At 40.1% G+C, this 18,418-nt stretch overlaps 1 protein-coding gene across 6 annotated transcripts in view; it reads left to right on the forward strand.

The window, feature by feature from the left end:
• EBF1 (EBF transcription factor 1) overlaps positions 1-18,418 on the forward strand; it is a 389,138-nt gene that overhangs the window by 232,708 nt on the left and 138,012 nt on the right. For all 6 annotated transcript variants that reach the window (XM_042993469.1, XM_042993492.1, XM_042993480.1 and 3 more), the window contains exon 7: positions 13,495-13,576. In XM_042993469.1, coding sequence (XP_042849403.1) covers positions 13,495-13,576 — 82 coding nt within the window. The remainder of the gene's footprint in view (positions 1-13,494; positions 13,577-18,418) is intronic.

The raw sequence follows: 18,418 nt of genomic DNA on the forward strand, positions 1-18,418 counted from the left end.
GAATGATTCCTGTAAATGCCTGTGCCTGGCACATGCTGAGTGAAGTGGGGACTCTTTATGTGAAAATAGGAGTGATTCTTATGCCAGTGAGGCCTGAGCAGATTCAAGTGTCCTCTCACTAAAAGTAAGAAGGGATAAATTTGCTTATACTGGGTTGATGGTGTTTTCTTTCATAGAGAAAGTTCCAAATTGCTGACTTTTGAGGTCACAGACTCTTCAGAAGCTGGAGGAAGGCACCGAGTCAGGTGTTTTGTTTCCTACATGGTTAATTGGTTGTAAAATGCTACTAAAACTTACTGCTTCTGATTGAATTAAGTGCCCTGGGAAATCCAGCTGTGAACAGGAGGGCATGGGAGGTTTTTCCTGGGTCTCGCTGTCTGTGGACAGCACATGCTGGTAAATATGCACTGCCTTCACTTTTGCTTCCGGCTGCAGGTACTTTTCCGAACCTTCCCCTCACCCAACCTGCCAGCTGCCAAAGGTCTGGGAGAAAATCAAGCTTGACCACATCTGGATTTCAGGTGACAAGGATTCTCAGCAATAATAAAACAAAAGAAAACAAGCCATTGTTTTAAAAGCAAGAACTACTTTTGTTTTCTTAATGAGAGGAGCCCCATTTAGCAGAGCCACAGGGGTTCTTCTTTCATTATAACTTTTCAAAACTCAAAATTGGGCACAAAGAAGGCCTACCCTAGCCTCCCAGACAAATGAGTTGCTGCTACTTCGGTTATTATAGCTTAGAACAAGAGATGCAAACAGGGACCCCTCTCTCAGATTTGTTTTGTCTGGCCCTTATATCGCCTGGAAGACTGGCACATTCCGCACTTAACAACCTATATTTCTAGCTTCTCTTGAGAGGGGAGGCTCTGGCAACACTGTCCTTATGTTCTCCATGGAGTCAGTTGGCTGGAGGATAACTGAGGCTGTCCATTGTAGACAAGGGATTTACTCTTCCATTCATATAGTTTCTGGTACACTGTCTGTGGTTGTACATGCAGCTTAGTTCACACATTGATGTTACCTATTTGGAATATATTATATATTATATTGTATAGAATATATTATATGTATTATACCTACCAAGTATATTAATATATGTATAATATATATGATATATTAGATATAATATATTCCAAGCAGGTAACATCAATGTTTGAACTATATATATTATATATATAGTATATATATACTATATATTAGTGACTTAAGAAGAGGCCATAGGATATTGAAGTTGTATAGCCTGAAGTTACCAGGGCTTGACAGAATATAATATTCTCTTTCTTTTACACACTTTTTTGGGACCCTCCCTTCTGCTACCTTCTCAGCTTCATCATTGCGTCAGCATATCCATCTTTACACCTCCACCTTTTATGGAGACTGATGTTTGATGTTAGCTCCCCTTATCTTCTCTCCTGCCCACCTATCCCAGTGATAGGATCTCTATTAGATGGAACAATGGATTATATTCTATTATGGATTCATCTCTTAGTACAGAGTTTCTAAGCAACCCTAGCTTTCTATTTTTCTAGGTTCAACTCTAGTAGACCAGGACCCAATGTTTTTTTAGCCACCCAAACAAATATCTGGTGACTAGCTTGAATTGGGCCTGATTAGCTTGACTTGAGTCACATGCCCATCTCTAAAGCAATCACACAGTTGGGGGGGTGTGATGTTGTGACTAGCCAGACCTGGATCATAAGCACCACTCTTGTCTAAGCTTGGAATGACTTTGTGCTGCTGAAATACAAGGACTCTTGGGTGATGGTGAGGAAGTTTTTCAAAAGGAGAATAGAGGACAGTTACCAAAATAGGGGGGAATGGATTCTGGGCAGTCAACTCCCAGACTCCCTCCACAACCTGTGAAAACCCTGGACCCATTCTACAGAAAAGTGTTACAAAAATTTGGATGCAATGTTGAGGTGTTCAAGAACTCCAGTGTATCATCCACTAGTCTCTAGGTTAATAATATCTGGACTAGATCATCTGTAAGTTCTCATTCCATTCTAGTGTTCTTTGTTTTATTAAATTTTTGACCAATTTTCATGATAACAGCTTCTTTGGAGTTTTGTTTCCAGTGTTTCAGGTTTAAGCTGTTAGAGAGTGACATGCGGTAGGGAGAGCAAGAGGGTATGACCTGTGAGCTACAAAGCACCCTCAGAAAGACTAAATTGTGTCATTGTTCGTCTACAATATTGCTTTAGTTTCATTTTCCATCAGCATCCTTATGATATCATGATAAATAGTGCTTAATAAAGTGTCAGATTCTCTTTTGCATTATGATTTTAAAATGATAAATTTCTTTTTATATTTTTATGGACTAGAACACACAGACTTATTGGATCATTATAATATAAACTGGAATAATTTGGAGCTCATAAGATTATTGTCAGTGCTCTGTGGGCATGATGCTCACTGGTCATTTTTATTTGGAGACTGATCCTGAGCTTTAAATCCAAATTAAGGAGTCACTTGTTTTTGTCTGAACTTGGCTTGTGTGACGTGTTGGAATGCAGTAATTTTTTTTTCCATGAGAGCCTTTGCTCAAATTAAATTTATTATCCCCAATGGTGTGTGAGCCGAGGATGGGATGTTGAGATTGGGCCGGGGAAAGTGTCCAGAAAAGTGAACAGACAAATGGAGTGGATTTTTAAAAGGATGATGACGATTTAAACAGGTTTCAAAAGAATTTTCATCTTTAGCAAGACTATGATTTTTCTCTTGGGACACAGCTTTTCAGCCGATGGCTTTTTTCTTTTTTTCTTTTTTATATTTTTGGTAGAAAAGTGAGATTGTTTCTTTTCTTTGAAGCAAAAATTTGTCAAATAGCTGCTTACTCTGGCAACCAGAAACTCCTTTATTTTTCTGTGGCTTGTGCTGGAGATGAGGTGGAATGGGTGAGGAGAATTCAATTGTTCTTTTCATTCAGAGGTGATTTGACATAAGTTATTGTGATGAGTTTCAGTGACACATGATTAGATGTCTAGCTCTTCTCTGCAATTCACTATTACCGATGCATAACTCCATCATTGCATTTATTACATAGTATTAACATTACTGTTGATTTTTAAAAATAAATTAGGTATTAATTCTCAAGGTTCAATGTACATGAAAATTATTTGAGTATCTTACCCCCTAACTTACTCCCACCAAGGTGAGTTTCCCAGATAATTCTGATGCAGGCCCTGGGAAGTATACTTTGGTGAACCTCCATAAGGGCAGGAACAGAGTTGTCTCTGTACTTGTGCTTAGCACATAGTGGGTGCTTAGTAAATACTTACTGAGTGAAAGATGAATGAATTTTACTGAATGAATAAATGGATGAGTTAAGGACGTACTCTGAACCAAGAAATAGCAAACCATCAAGAGCTTTAATCACTGGTTTTCAACAAAGTCATTAGAAGGTTATGTAAAATTTTGGAGGGAGAAGATACATTTCATATTATTAGTTACATGTCCTTTTGTACCTTTGGGTTGTGCTTAAATGTTTTAAGAACAATGGCAAATTTAATTTAGAGATAATATTTTAAACTTTGATGTTGAGAATTGTTTTAAGTAGGAAATTGAGGACATTGATGGTGTGGAATCTGCCCAGTTGATAGTCTTTTATGAATTATGCATATGTGAAACTAATAAATGATCTACATTTTACAAAGTGTAAGATGGGTAGCTCTTAACTCTTCTCATTTGAATTAACTGGCAAATCTAGAGCATAAAGTCTTTGGCAAAGACACACATCATTTTTAGTTCTTAATTTATCCATCACAGTATGGGGGCAACGTTCCCTAGGTTCTATGCTGAGTGACATTTCAGTTTTTACAACAATAAAGTTGTTTATTTTTCTTAAAGTAATCCTACTTATAGAAAATTGAGAAAATATAGGGAAAAAAGAAAGAAGAACAAATAATCTTTGTGCTATAATTTAAAGTTACTGCCATTAATATTTACAGTCAATTTAAGTCAGATATGCATTTTCTGTTTTCTATTATGCAGCCATACTAGGTGCTGTGGAAAATAAAATGGCACTCTAAAAGTGTCTGCAGTGTTATGGAGAAGCACATGATTACTTAAGTACCTGGAATACAATACGTGAAGACCAATTGTGACAAGAACTGTAACAGAATGTTGGAGGAAGTGGTTAATTCCAGCTGGGGTATTTGGGAAGGTTTCATGGGCTCAGGGCATTTAAGCTGCTTCTGTAAGGAAAAGTAGAATTATGGGAAGCTGAGATGGTATTGAAATTAGGGAAGGCATTTCAGGCCCAGGAATGCAGCCTATGGTGAAGGCAGGAAGGAAACTTTATGTTCAGGGCACAGGGTGTAACTCAATGTGACTGAAGCAAAGAATGTTGGAGGGCCAATGTGTCTGGAAAGGTAGAATGTGGACATCTGTGGGAACTTTGAAAGATTCCCTGATCCATGGCTATTCGACCTTTCTTGGCAAATATTCAAATACCCTATTGTCATAAGAGTCAAGAAGTTTTCCTGGAAGTTTGATTTTAAGTGCTTTCCTTCTCTTTTATTTTTCTTTTGGAGGAAAACTTGAACCAAAGTAATTATGATCTTAATACAATTGGTATTAAAGGAGAATAATTGTACATGTTAGGCTTTTGAGGAATATTTGTCAGTTGAGTAAGTGAATGGTACTGAATGTTTATACTTCATAACATCTCGAAGAAAAAGTGAGTTGAGTGTCCAGAAAACCCATATGCTTCAGTTACTCTGGATTTGAACTTTTTGATCTCTCTCTGACATCTGTCACCTTCACAAGGGAAATTAATATCGAAACCTTTTGAGGACTCGGGAGGAAAAGTGAAATTCTAACATCAGATTCTAAATGAATCTGCTTTAAAATTTTAAACACAGGGGTGTTAAACAGAGGGGTATTAAAAGCCTTTGATTTTCAACCTGTGGCTTTCTGTCTGCAAAAAAGACATTCAAAGATAGTGACTAGTGGGACTGGTAGCTACATAATGTATGAATAAACCCTTGAAATGGTGTTCATTGACTCCTCCCAAGAGACCCAGATTATATTGGTTTCGCTTTGGCCATCATTCTCCAAATTTGGTTTGGCTCTATTACCAGACCCACCCACTGAGTAGGCCTTCATTATAGTTAAAATCCATTTGAAATAGGCAAGAGTGGTCAGGGGCAAAATTGAAACAAATTAAAATTTATAATTGGGAATATTCTAGTGACAATACCAGAAATTTTTATGTTGGCTTTATCTCTAATTTTGAATGAATCTGAAAATGGTAGTAAGAGTATAGTCAGACATAGTCAGTGATGTGTACTGCCATATAATAAAAAATATATATAACATACGAAGGACTGTAGTTTAGTGGATGTGGGCTTCAAACCCAAACTGCCTACATTCAAATCCCAGCTGTACCACTTACTAGATAAGAAACCTTGGGCAAATTACCTAAGTATTTTATCTCAGTATCATTGAGATGAGAATAGCGATAGTACTTCATAGGGTTGTTGTGAAGAGTAAATGAATTAATACATTTAAAGCACTCAGAACAGGGCCTCCACACCTCCACATGGTATATTCATGTATTTGCTATAATAACTACTAAGTGGAGGCATTGAGGCTCCTCCTATCTCATTTTTAAAAAAATTTTTTTTTAACATTTATTTATTTTTGAGACAGAGAGAGACAGAGCATGAACAGGGGAGGGTCAGAGAGAGAGGGAGACACAGAATCTGAAACAGGCTCCAGGCTCCGAGCTGTCAGCCCAGAGCCCGACGCGGGGCTTGAACTCACGGACCGCGAGATCATGACCTGAGCCGAAGTCGGACGCTCAACCGACTGAGCCACCCAGGTGCCCCTCCTATCTCATTTTTTATGCTTGGCTTTCTGGAGCGGGACATTGTTATTGAAGCAACGTTGCTAGTCGCATTTGCCTCTTTTCTGACCTGGAGAGGGAGTCTCACTAGTGACCCAGGATTCCAAGACCTGATGAATGTCTCAAGTCTTATCCCCTGGTCTGCAGGAGTTCTGTGCTGGGTGATTCCTTGAAGATCATGTTCCTTGTAATGAAAATGGTTTAAGACAGATATGTCTTCAGTCTGTCCCGAGCCCTGAGAAAGACAAACATACACTTGAGTTTGTTATCTACCTCATTCCTGCCAAGGGCCAGTGTTTGTACCTTAATGCACTTTTGGCGAGAAACACTTGGCACTTGAGTAATCTTTGTAAAAGAGGATCCCTGAAGATGAACGCCTTCTCTACAACACACAAGCTTATAACTTGTTGGATGTGTCATACTTTCTCACTTAATTTCCAGTCAAACCTTGTAGTTGGCGTTAAACTGCAGCATCCTTGCTCTCGCTTCCCTTCTCTGTGTCATTTCTAAAAAGTTTCAATTTATTCTTTCCAGATTGGTCATTGGTTATTTGTCCCCCTCTTTCCCTTTTCACTGTCCTGATGCTTTTTCCTAGCTTTCAGACTTGACTTCTAGCATAGGAGATCTATGTGTAATGAATGCTTTTTCTTAAAGCTATTTCTATTTATTTACTTATTTATTTTTTAAATGTTTGTTTGTTTTTGAGAAAGAGAGACAGAGAGAGAGAGAGAGAGAGAGAGAGAGAAACTGGGGGAGGGGCAGAGAGAGAAGGAGATACAGAATCAGAAGCAGCTCCAGTCTCTGAGCTGTCAGCACAGAGCCCCACATGGCGCTCAACTCACGGACTGTGAGATCATGACCTGAGCTGAAGTCGAACACTCAACTGACTGAACCACCCAGGTGCCCCCTTAAAGCTATTTTTAAATTCTTTCATCTGCTGCTATTCTATCCCAATACCTTACATTTATTTATTTATTTATTTATTTATTTATTTATTTATTTATAAATTCTTGCCACTAATTATGTCCTTTCATCAAGGCCAAACTCTGAGGTAACAAATGCTTCTCAAGTTGATCATGTTCATCCTTTCAGGCTGAGAATACTTTCCAGAAATGCCCAAGATCTGAGGGATCTTGGCCAAAGGAAAAAGTAAACTCCTTGAAGTCAGTAGCCAGTAATACGGGCAGCCACATGCTCTCCCCCAGGGATCCCCAATATAGTGCCACAACTTGGTACCATTCCACCTTCCACTGTGGGGACAGAGAAGAGAATTTGCTTCGTCTGCAAAGAATCCCCTCAGGTTCTTGTTTCTTTCTTCCTTCCTTGCTCTCAAACAGAACTGCAGGGGTTTGAGTCAAGGCAGATACTCTCTCACTAGTGCATTTTAATATCAGAAAAGGAAAAGTGGTCAGCCTGGTGGTGAGAGACCTTTGCCCTTACACAGGTTTGGCCTCCTCAGTCTGCCCTTGTGGCATCCTTGGGATTTTGGCAGACTTATGAGTATCATATTTTCACATGGATGAACTGTACTCTACAACTTCTTCTGTGTACCAGGAACCCAGAAGTGTTGGCATTGAAAGTAGAGGTTTTTCTTTCTAGCTGTTTTGGCTCCTCTGTTTTCAAGGGAGACCTATTTTTCATGGCTGTGGCCATGGGAGTCTTGTTTACCTCTTCACGGATGATGACGATGGGACAGTGATGGCGTTTCTGAAACAGCCCCTGGCAACTTGAGAGGTCTGGGTAGGGATAGTTGCCTTCTGGTTAAACATTTTCAATTTGGGAGAATACTCGTACTCCTGGAAAGTCTTCCTTGGGTATGTCTGGGCAGTAGATTTGATCATGGAGGCAGGCAGTTCTATGCTTCGGTGTCAAAGCAGAGATGATGGGGCAGTCTAAGGAAAGGACTTCTCCAAAAAGGCCCTTTGATTCGTGAGGCATTTCCCTCTCTACCCTCCAGTTAGCGTGTGTGCGAGCAACTTGAACTTCACACAGAAGGGGCCCCACAGTTGTTTCCACACAGCTGTTTCCTGCATTGGGGGAGAGTGAGTCTCTGTGTCCTGAATCTCTTTGGCAAGGATCATCTGCCACATAACCATCTGTGGGCATAAGTCAGAGGAACTTTTGGGGAGCCTTAAGACTGCAAATGGGGGTTTTATGTCTTGGTTTAGGTGTGCCTTGATGCTTGTCTTTTCCAGCCTAGACATTATGACAGCAGCTGAAAACATCCAAACGTGATTTTTCAGAATTTGGGTGGAGGAGGTAAAAAGTCAACCTGCTCACCCTAGATCTATTGCAATGCTTTGCATAATATTTAATGATGTACAAGCTGTCGCCTAATGGTCGGTTTTACTGTGTGTGCCCTTCAGTTCTGACTAGCTGGAGTCCTCCATGATTTAAGCTGCTACCTCTCTCCTTTATGTGTCTTGGCCTTTGGGTAAAACTGCTCTAGTCATTATTGTCTCTCCTTGGTTTCTTCTTTTTTCTTTTTGTAGGTCATTCAATGAAATCTGTAGTTCTCGTCAGTTACATAGGTCTTTGCTTCTTTTCTTAACCTTAACATTCAAAGACAGAAGAATACTTTTTGTACCTGAAAATCTGAACATTCTTAGTGCTAGGCAGTGAGCAGTTGCCATAAATAAATGATGATGAAAATAATTATCTCTTTTTCTATGCCAGGTACTATTTAAACATTTCACATACGTTACTCATTTTATTCTCAATAACCCTCTAAAGCAGGTTCTGTTATTTCCCACATTTTACAGATGAGAAATTTAAGGTACAGGGAAGTTAAGTAATTTCTCTAAAGTCACACAATTAATTAAACAGTAAAGTTAGGATTATGACAAAAGCCACACAGTGGTCCTGGAGAGAAGTACTGTTATTTTCATGTTTTTGTAAGGCCACTGCAGAAATTTACCCATGGGGATCTTATCTCCAACCCAAGTTCTTGTCCAAAATTCTCTACTGTTGTCTTTATTGTAGAATGTTCTCATTTCTATCCCTTGGGAGTCCTGGATTCTGTTTAGGTGAACAGATTTACTAAAAACCCACTGAGTTCTGAGTCTTGTGTCATGTTCTGGGTATACAGAGATGGTTTTTATTATTGTTGTTATTTTACATCCTCATATAGATGGATCAAAACATGTTGGCTATGTCAAAGAATTTTCCTTTTGGGGGAGCCTAGAGGTATCTTTGGTATCCAGTACTCTGCTAGTCACATAGAAGAATTCCCAGTGTACTATCTATTGGTTGGTAAAATGTGACACAAGTAAACCATTGAATAAGCAATTTTGTTCTACAAATGTGTGCGTTCGGTTCAGTGAATGTTCAGTGATGAGCTAATGTTGTACATTAGCCTGACTGAGGAACCTAAACACAACTTTTAATAGGCTGTCACTTTTGGTTTTATGACCACCACTTTCCTAATTTTTAGTATTCTAAAAAGCTCAATGGCTCAACTGTTGAGCTCTTATTGGGTTGGCTTTTGAAAAGCTACATTATCTTGAAAAAAATCATACAACTAGAAGTCAGAACACGTGGGTTGTAGTTCCAGCTGTTGTAACTATTATAACTGTGTGGCTATTCTCACGTCTTCTGATCTCTCAATGTTTTCATATGTGCAATGAAACAGTTCAAATAAGTGATGGCTAAGGTCACTTAGAAAGTCTTGCAATTCATGGAAACAAACATATACCATAAGGAGTCTTTTGACCAATATAGGTTATGAGTTTAGTTTTGACTGTAGATAAATATCTTAATTTTGTTGAGTCTTAGTTTTCTTCCTTTTAAATAGGTTGATGATTCCTGGCATGCTTAATTTATAGGACTTCTATGAGGATTTAGTGAGATTATAGAGATGTAAGTGCTTTGAATCACATAATACACTGTATGAACATAAGATGATATTATTCATATTGAAAGTTACCAGAAAGGTGTTGGGTTTTTTGCCCCACCCTCTCCATCCCCCCCCCCCCCAAAAAAAAGACTGGAGTTTAGTTCTGATTGGGCTGTTTCCTGGAGTTTCTGGAACTCCTTGGAACTCTACAGGGTCAATAGGGGCTTTGCCCTGTCTCTAGTTCATTTCCCACGGTTGGGATAAGGCTGTCACACTCTTTCTCCTGACAACACTTTATCAAACATATCCGCCACACAAAATGTGGTAATTCATGAGACAAAAGTGAGGTTTTGAGTTACAATAACCTCCTCTTTGTTAAAAGCCCCCTGAGAATCTGAGATCTTCTCCATAGGCCAGCAGACATGCATGCGTCCCCCGTTTACAAATGCCTTAAAAACAGCCTGATAAATCATCCCCAAAATGTGTGTGCTACATCTAACTCTGTCCCTCAGTGGGGATATTTTTAACTCCTACTTCTAAGTCCTCTCAGTTCCTTTAAGGAAGTGCGATCCGAAAGGGTCAGGCATTTGGCATGTACTTAGGGGAAACTTTGAAAGAATTCCTGAGGCTCCCCCTGGGGTAAGGCTGGCTTTCCCCAAAAGAACAGGCCCTTCAGAGCGTCTTTGCCACATAAGGGCTTGTGTGAGGCCCCAGGCACCCGTTGATGCCGTCTCTTCCCTGCGACAGATGGCCAAGCCTTCAATTTCAGCAAGCGATCCACTGTGGAGAGGGCGGGCAGGAGATTCTGGCAGCATGCCAGGTGACAGGGCAGCTTAGGGTAACAGGGATCCGGTGTGTGCCCGGCATAGCTTTTGTGCTAACGACGGGCTGCTGACAGGCACCTCGCCCCTGCTCATCGTTAAGGCAGAAGATCCCCTGCTCCCTTGATTCTGTTTCTCTCTGGCAGAGCTAGCGTCCTGTTTGCCTGCCTTTCAAAATCCATTTTGGCACCAGATGGCCCCCCTCATGGTGGCTAGCAGTTGTCTGACTTGAAGATGCCAGAGGGTGTGCTGACAGCTTCTTCTAACACAACCTGAATCTGGCTGTCGGTCTGGGCTCAAATGTCTTAAACACACACCCGCGGCAATATTATCAGCCCTGGGGAATCAGGGGTGGGGGGCACTGGAGGGAGAATGGCGGTGATGTCTCCCTCCACAATATTTATGCTACTGGTATGGAAATAATAATACCAATACTTATTCTTATTTGTACACTTATTGGCACAAATGCCATTGTGGTGCAATTACTGTTGATGGTATAATTAGCACTAATATCAGTACTTCACTACTCCTGTTATTACTAAAACTACTATAAGCATAATGGTTAAGGACACAGGCTCTGTCCAAATTTGAGTTCCAGACTCGCTAACCTTACGATAAGTTATTCAACTTCTCTGAACCTCAATGTGTTCATCCATAAAATGGGATTGATAGCAGAGGTTATTTAGGGGGATTGAATGGGCAAAATGTATTTGCAGTTCTCAGCACCTTGCTGAACATAAGTTAAGCACCTAATTCATTGGAGCCATTATTATTACTGGCCCCATCACCATGCTTACCATGTGTCAGGCATTATCACGGTTCATTTTTACAATTGCCTTATAAGGTAGGGACTGTCCTTATACCCAATTTATAGATAAAGGAAGTGTGGAGCAGAGAAGTTCACCTACTTATCCAAAATCACACAAGCAGTCAGTACCTGTCAAAGTTGGGACGTGAACCCCATTCTGGGTATTTCTAAAGGCTGTGGCTTTTCCTCTGTACCACACTGTTTCTCACTGTCAGTTTCGTGGCAATCAGTCCTCCCCTGAGGCTTGGCGTGGCTTTTAAATATGCCCTTCCAACCAGCTGTGCTTGAAAGAGGCAGCCAGTTTTTACATTTCAGGTGCCTTTGGCTTAAACCCCAGCAAGATGGCCGACTCTCTCTCTCCCTGAGCTTCACCATTTCAGCTTCTGAAAGCCATGTGTGATCACAGGGCCACCCAGCTCTTGCCTTCTGAGAGCTCAGAGGAAAGGACAATGCTGAGGCACTTGGGGTTATGACCACTCCCTCAAACATCTTTCTCTTTCCAAGTCTGCCCTATTGAAAGGGGACTTGAGTAGGACCAGCTGACTGCTGGCGGGAATGACTGTGCTGTTCTTTGTACTGGGGAAGGGGTGCCAGAGCCCAATTCCATTTTACACGTTTGGGCTTCAGCGGTGTTCCACGAGTCATTTATCTTGTGTGAAGTGTTGATAAACTTTGGCCTCTATGGAGAGAACCTGGAAGTAGGGGCAAATGATTATTCAGAGGTTTCCTTTTATTGATGGGTGGTTGAATGGTGCATGATGTTGAAAGCGTCGTTTCAGGAAAGTGTTTGTATTTTAAAATGTTCTTTTAGTTGACAAAGTTATCGTCACTTTTCAGAGTTACTCCCACACCATATTCTTCTGTTGCCAGATTCTAAGAAACCGGGGAGGAGAGAGATTCTTCTAGGACCTCTCTCAGTTCAGTAGTCAGAAACCAGTTAAACCTCGTGTGACTTTGTGCTATGTTCTCCTTACTGAGGACCCCTGTGTTATTTGGTTAATAGACTTTGTGCTCAGAGCTAAATTCAGACTGAGGCATCATGGGTTGATAGTTCTTCACAGACTGTGTGCATTGAGGTGGGAATTTTGTACTCCAGTGTGGGAAAAGGTGACTTGAAGTGGGAGAAAGGTGAAGAAAAGAACATGCCGGAAAAATTTAACTGACTGGCATTTTAATGCATTCTGGTGTTTGGGGGACATATTTTGGCCTGAAATCTGTAGGCCTAAAAGTAAAAGGGAATGGAGAACTTAGGGTGGCTTTTAAAATGCTTCTTTCCCCAAACATGAGCAAATGAAGAACATATAGATTGCCAGCATTAATCTCCTAATAGTACATCTTTGATTCCTGCTGTCTTTGTGTAATGGACTTTAACAACTACAATGAAAGAAATAAGTGATAAGGTCACCATCTAATTTATCATCCATAACAGGACACTTTTGAGAGTTAACGTGGGTGCCATAATATTTACAGTAATATAGCTGGTGTAAACTGGGATTGTTCCTGGGAAATTGGGACTTTTGGTCACCCTAGCAAGTAAAACCCATGAATCTCACCCTAGAACCAACTCAGGGACCAAGGTGGCAGTGAGGTTCTGATTCATTCGCAAAATAGCTTTTGTCTATAGTAGGCAGTATAAGAAAAACATATAGGAAATACTTGAGAAGTCAAAGGACTTCAGTCAGTACGTGAATCTTATCTACTTCTCGTGGGTACTACTAATTAGACGATTTTATTTGGAGATGCTGAAATAAAAAGTGTTTACCATGTCCTCATATTCATCCAGCATACATTTTGCTGGTTCATCATCTGTTAATTTACGGGGCTTAAATTACATGTTGTTGGGGACCATGAGTAATTCTCAGGCAATTACACCCAATTGGAACCTACCTTAAATTACGGTGAAGACTTTCCCTCTGTCTGAGTAAAAATACTTCCTTGGGGGCTTAATTCTTTTGTGAGATCTGTTGGCAGCACTAAAAACGTTTCTTTCACAGAACAAGTCCAGCTTGGGTACAAAACAAAGGCTAAAGTTTTAAACAAAATAGTGACTCTAACACCATTCTAAATATTTCAGAAAATCTGCGGAGAATAGAATGCACAACCCAGACGCAGCTTACTACTTTTTCTCCCCCCTTCCGTGTCAGGACTGAAATGCTAACCATGATAATTTGTTTCTCCACAGGTTCTTCTTGAAATTTTTCCTCAAATGTAACCAAAATTGCCTAAAGAATGCAGGAAATCCACGTGACATGCGGAGATTCCAGGTGGGTTTGTCTTGTCTTTCTTAAATTTCAATAATGGCATGAGTATCAGGAGAGGGTAAAAAAAAAAAAAAAAAAAAAAAAAAAAAAAAAAAAAAAAAAAGTCTTAGGCAGAAGAAGATATAGAGTCTAGTTATTTCCCCAGACGTAAAAAGCAGGTGAGGCTCCTGGTCCCCCAGGTCTCTGTGTTCTTGGAGTTGTTTTTATGAAGGAAGAATTGGGACCAAACCACCTGCGTTCACTGTTTGAGACAGTGATGTCCTTTGAGCTTAGTTTGGCTTCCTGAATGGACTCTTAGGCTTCAACCACTTCCAGGTAAGTGAAGTACATAGAAATGATGCATTCTTTCTAAAGTTTTACAAGTAGAAAACTCTTAAATAAGATCTTTGTTCTGTTTTAGAATTATGCCCTCTTCTTCTTTTCTTTCTATTTGTACTCCTCTTCCAATCCTGGAAATTGTCAGCAGTAAGTGTCCATTAAAAATGGACCCTGATGCAGGTGGGCACATCTAGAGTGATATGGGTGACACTCAGTTCTGTGTCAGCAATGTCCTTCTACAGCATGTGTGAAGGTCCTCAAGCAGCAGTCAGATCTGCCACCATATGTGGGTGGTATGTTCACCTCATATAATTATACACTTACTGATGGAAGAAGATGTGAAAGTAAAGTGTTAATTTCGAAGACACAAAATGGTAGTTGGGTTTTAGGAAAGGTTGCTAAGTTCTAGATAGTGGTGCTTCTCAAACTCAGAAGTGTCAAGAATGCCCTGGGGATCTTGTTAAACTGCTAATGAGGTCTCAGGTGGGCTTGAAACTCTAAATTTCTAACAAGCTCCCAAGTGATGCTAATGCCATGGACCACACTTTAAGGAGCAAGGTTCTAGACTTGTGTTGCCTTCCATCTCATTTTATGGCTAAATCTTTGCATGATCAGTGTTAGTTTTCCTATCAGAGTGATGTAATGATATATATGTCCATATGGTCTTTCAGTGAAAACAGCATGGTGTTTAAAGTATATTCTTGGGTATAGTTCGTCAGCATGAAGTGTAGATTGACGTGCATGATCTCTGAGAGGATCTTGAAGAATTTTAGCTGTACATTCGCACATGGGAGAAAGGGATGGGATGATTCTGAGCATTGATTTTCATTATTTTATTTTATTAAAAAATTTTTTTTAACTTATTTATTTTGAGAGAGAGAGAGAGAATGAACACAAGCAGGGTGGGGCAGAAAGAGAGAGAGAGAGAGAGAGAGAGAGAGAGAGAATCCCAAGCAGGCTCCACACTGACAGTACAATACTGAGTTTGAACCCACAAACCATGAGATCATGACCTGAGCCAAAATCAAGAGTCCAGCACCAACTGAGCCACCTAGGTGCTCCAAGCATTGATTTTTAGATGTCAAGATCTTTTTGTCTCCAAGATGATTTTTTTTGAGAGGTGAGACTTATTAGTCTCATGAAAGAGACTAATAAGACAAATTTGGTAGAAAGAAGACATTCTCTCCCAAGATTCTGAAGAATTTTTGTAAAATCATTTTGGCCTTGCCACCTTTTGTCCTGAGAGATCTGAGGAAGAGAATGCCTGGATTCCTAGTTTCCTGGAAAATGTTTCTTTTGGCTAGTTGCTGACCCCAAGTGGGTAGACTTGGGTGCTTTGCTTCCCACACATGATTTTTTTTTGTGTAGAGTGGGATTAGCTTTGCTGGTAAACAAAACATGTGATGTCACTAGGTGTATATTGCTCAGTGTCTTGAAACATGAGATTGGGTTTCATTATAAACTGTTTTGCAGCTTGCTTTGGCCCCAAGATGAGCCATATATCTGTCTCCCTTGACCGAGCCTGGGTTATATCATAGCAAGGCATATCCAGGCACAAACCAATTCATGTTTAATAAACATGTCTAATAGACACGTGTCATGACTTACGAATATCAGGATCAACTTTCTTGTGCTTCTCAGGGCAGCAGAGTTAAAGGTAGACTTTAGTGACATTGGGGACCTAAGAGTATTATACAAGAATTCTGAGGCTTTGTTTTCCCTCATAGGACCTGCTAGTAAAATGTCTAAAGGTCTTAAATTATAAGATGTAGCTCTTATGTGGGATGAGAAACCAACTCAGTGTTATTTTTTATAGAGTCTAGAAAGCTTTATTTTTGCAGATAAAATAGTTGTTCTTCACTTAGTAGAAGGGCTACTGAGATGAGGGGGCATGAACTGAATTTCTGGAAAGCTTCAGTTTCCTCAACTCTAAAATGGAGTAAAAATTATCATTCTGCTTATTTTACAACATATGAGTAAAAACGTTTTGTATGCATAACTAATTTGCAAATGATAAAATGTAAATGTAAGCTTTTAGAGAAAGTACTTGTGATAAACTAAAACTGGAACATTATTTCAGTACAGGGTTTCTCAACCTAGGCACAATTGACATTTTAGACTGCATAATCCTTATGCAGTTATGGGGGAGGGGAGGTTTGTCCTGCACATTGTAGGATGTTTAACAGTTTGTTACTTGCCTCTATCCATAGAAACTCTTTCATGCCCTAGCCCAGTCATGGCAACCCCAGATGTCTCCAGACATTTGTCAGTGTTCTCTGTCAGTGAATCTCCTAGTTGAGATTCATTGGTTCAGTTCTATACCTGATGACTTCTGACAGACTCTTCCTGGTGACAGTGTGACCATCCCAATGAGTGCTCTCTGTTACAAGGCATGAGAGCTGCCTGACACAAGGTCCATACTGTCCTTCAAATACATACGCTCTTCCCTGTGAGTCTCCAACTGTCCTCAAGTAGGTAGACTCCTCTAAATATGGGCAGCAACCTTGACCACCACAGAGTTAATTTTTGCATTGAAGAAAAGCTCTTCCCATCAGCAAGGACAAATTCCTTACTGGATCTCAGATTTAACCTGCTTTGTTCCCATCACCCACTCGTCACTTCCTGGGAGAGGATAGAGGGAGCTTGTGGCAGAACGAACACTGACTCATTTTGTTTTGTGTCTGTGTATGTTTACATGTCTCATTAATTATAATTTTTCCACAATTAGCATGTGGTCTTACACATGTTGGCACATGAGTGTTTATGCAATTAGAGAATGGAGAAATTGCCTCAATAAAATTAAAGTAACACCTCAAATAGCCCTACTGAACCTTTCTAGTTTTTCCCCTGGGTTGTTTCTTTCATGTTTATTTCCTCCTGTGTTCTCTGCATCATTTCGTGCTTGTAGCCATTCCATCCTTCTTGAACCCATCTTTTCCTCGGATTCCACACAACAACATTCACTCATTCTCAGCCCTTTACAAAGGGATGCTCTTTATTTCCTCTCCCGTAAATGTTGCTCTTCCCTAAGTTTTCTTTAGAGGTCCAGATCTTTTCTCACTTTGTAGGCTCTCTTGAGTATCTTCTCCATTCTCAGCAACTTAACCACTAGTCAGGCACTCAGAACTGTTAAGTCAGGCGCCCTGAGACCTGACATCTAGATCCAAACCTACAAGTCCAGCTGCCTATTGGATACTTCTAGGAGCTTTCACCCAGTGGGCCCCAAACTCCATTGTCATCATCTTTCTTTTCTTTTTTTGTGTTTTCACCACAAGCTGGCTTTTCTTCTTATGTTCCCTATCTTGGTTTACTTCTGATTACATTAAATGCCGGGGAAATGACTGTTTATATTTCTGTCAACATTCAGTGTGTTCCATATATGTGTGTATAAATATACATGCCCAAATGTGTACCTTGATGTACATCTATGGACATTGGCCATGATGATGATGATGATGATGATGATAAAACTAATTTATTATATGAGAAGTATTGTGTTAAGTATTTTATATAAGTTTTCATTTTATCTTCACAATATCCCTGTTAGGAATGTGCCAATATTATATTTATGAAATGTAATTTTAGGAATGAGGAACTGAGGCTTAGAGGGGTTAAGAAACTTGTTCAAAAGCCACATTTACTAAGTAGGAAGGAGGCAGTGACTTAACTCATCATTCTGACTCAGATGTTATCTAATGTTGTAGAGCAGTAAAGAACTTGTCCAGTATCTATAGGAAGACCCCTATTGCAGAGAAAATAAGGAAGTCTCTCAACATCGAAGAGCCATAGTGCTACCCATGAATGTATGCTGGAATCTCAGGAAAGCCAGCTGCTTGTCTTATAATAGGCCTAAAGATACCATCTGCATGAAGAATATTGGAATACCACCAAAGTTCATCAGGCAGAGAGTGGAGTTGCATGAAAGGAGAAGAACTTGAACATTGTTTCTGAACAGAGCTACAGTGTTGGCCAATTTTTATTTGTATGAGCTTTAGAAAAAGAAGCTACTACTCAGAAGATTGCTTGAGCTTCACCTAACCTAGGGAGGTTTGGGCCACTTCTCCAGAGCCAAAAAGACCCATCACCTAGATGGAACATGAGTAAAGTGGCTCCAGATATCTCAGAGTACTCTGTGACAAAATCATACTGCAGTTCCCAAATCTTAGGACTGAACCAAGAGGGGGAAAGATCAGTCTTCCCTGCAGCTATCCTGGCTGACAGAGATGTGTCATAGAGATACTGGTTGAACGTTGCCTGTGAATAAGATGTATAATTTCCATCATTTCTCTCATAGTGTACCATTAGGAAGTTGATTTTATGTTATTGTTGCCTCTGAGAAGGGATGAGAAAGTGTCTTTTTGGCAGGAGAAAACTCTGGTCTACCCTTGACATATCAATGTGGCTTTTCCCAGTTCTAAGTTATTGAAAACCTTAGACCTAGAGACATCTGATGGAAAAACGTGCTCTTCTGACTGTTAAATAGGCTCTCTCCAACAGTCATGGATGCCACTTTCCTCTCATCTCATT

Source organism: Panthera tigris, chromosome A1, assembly GCF_018350195.1.
Source record: "Panthera tigris isolate Pti1 chromosome A1, P.tigris_Pti1_mat1.1, whole genome shotgun sequence".
Lineage (NCBI taxonomy): Eukaryota > Metazoa > Chordata > Mammalia > Carnivora > Felidae > Panthera > Panthera tigris.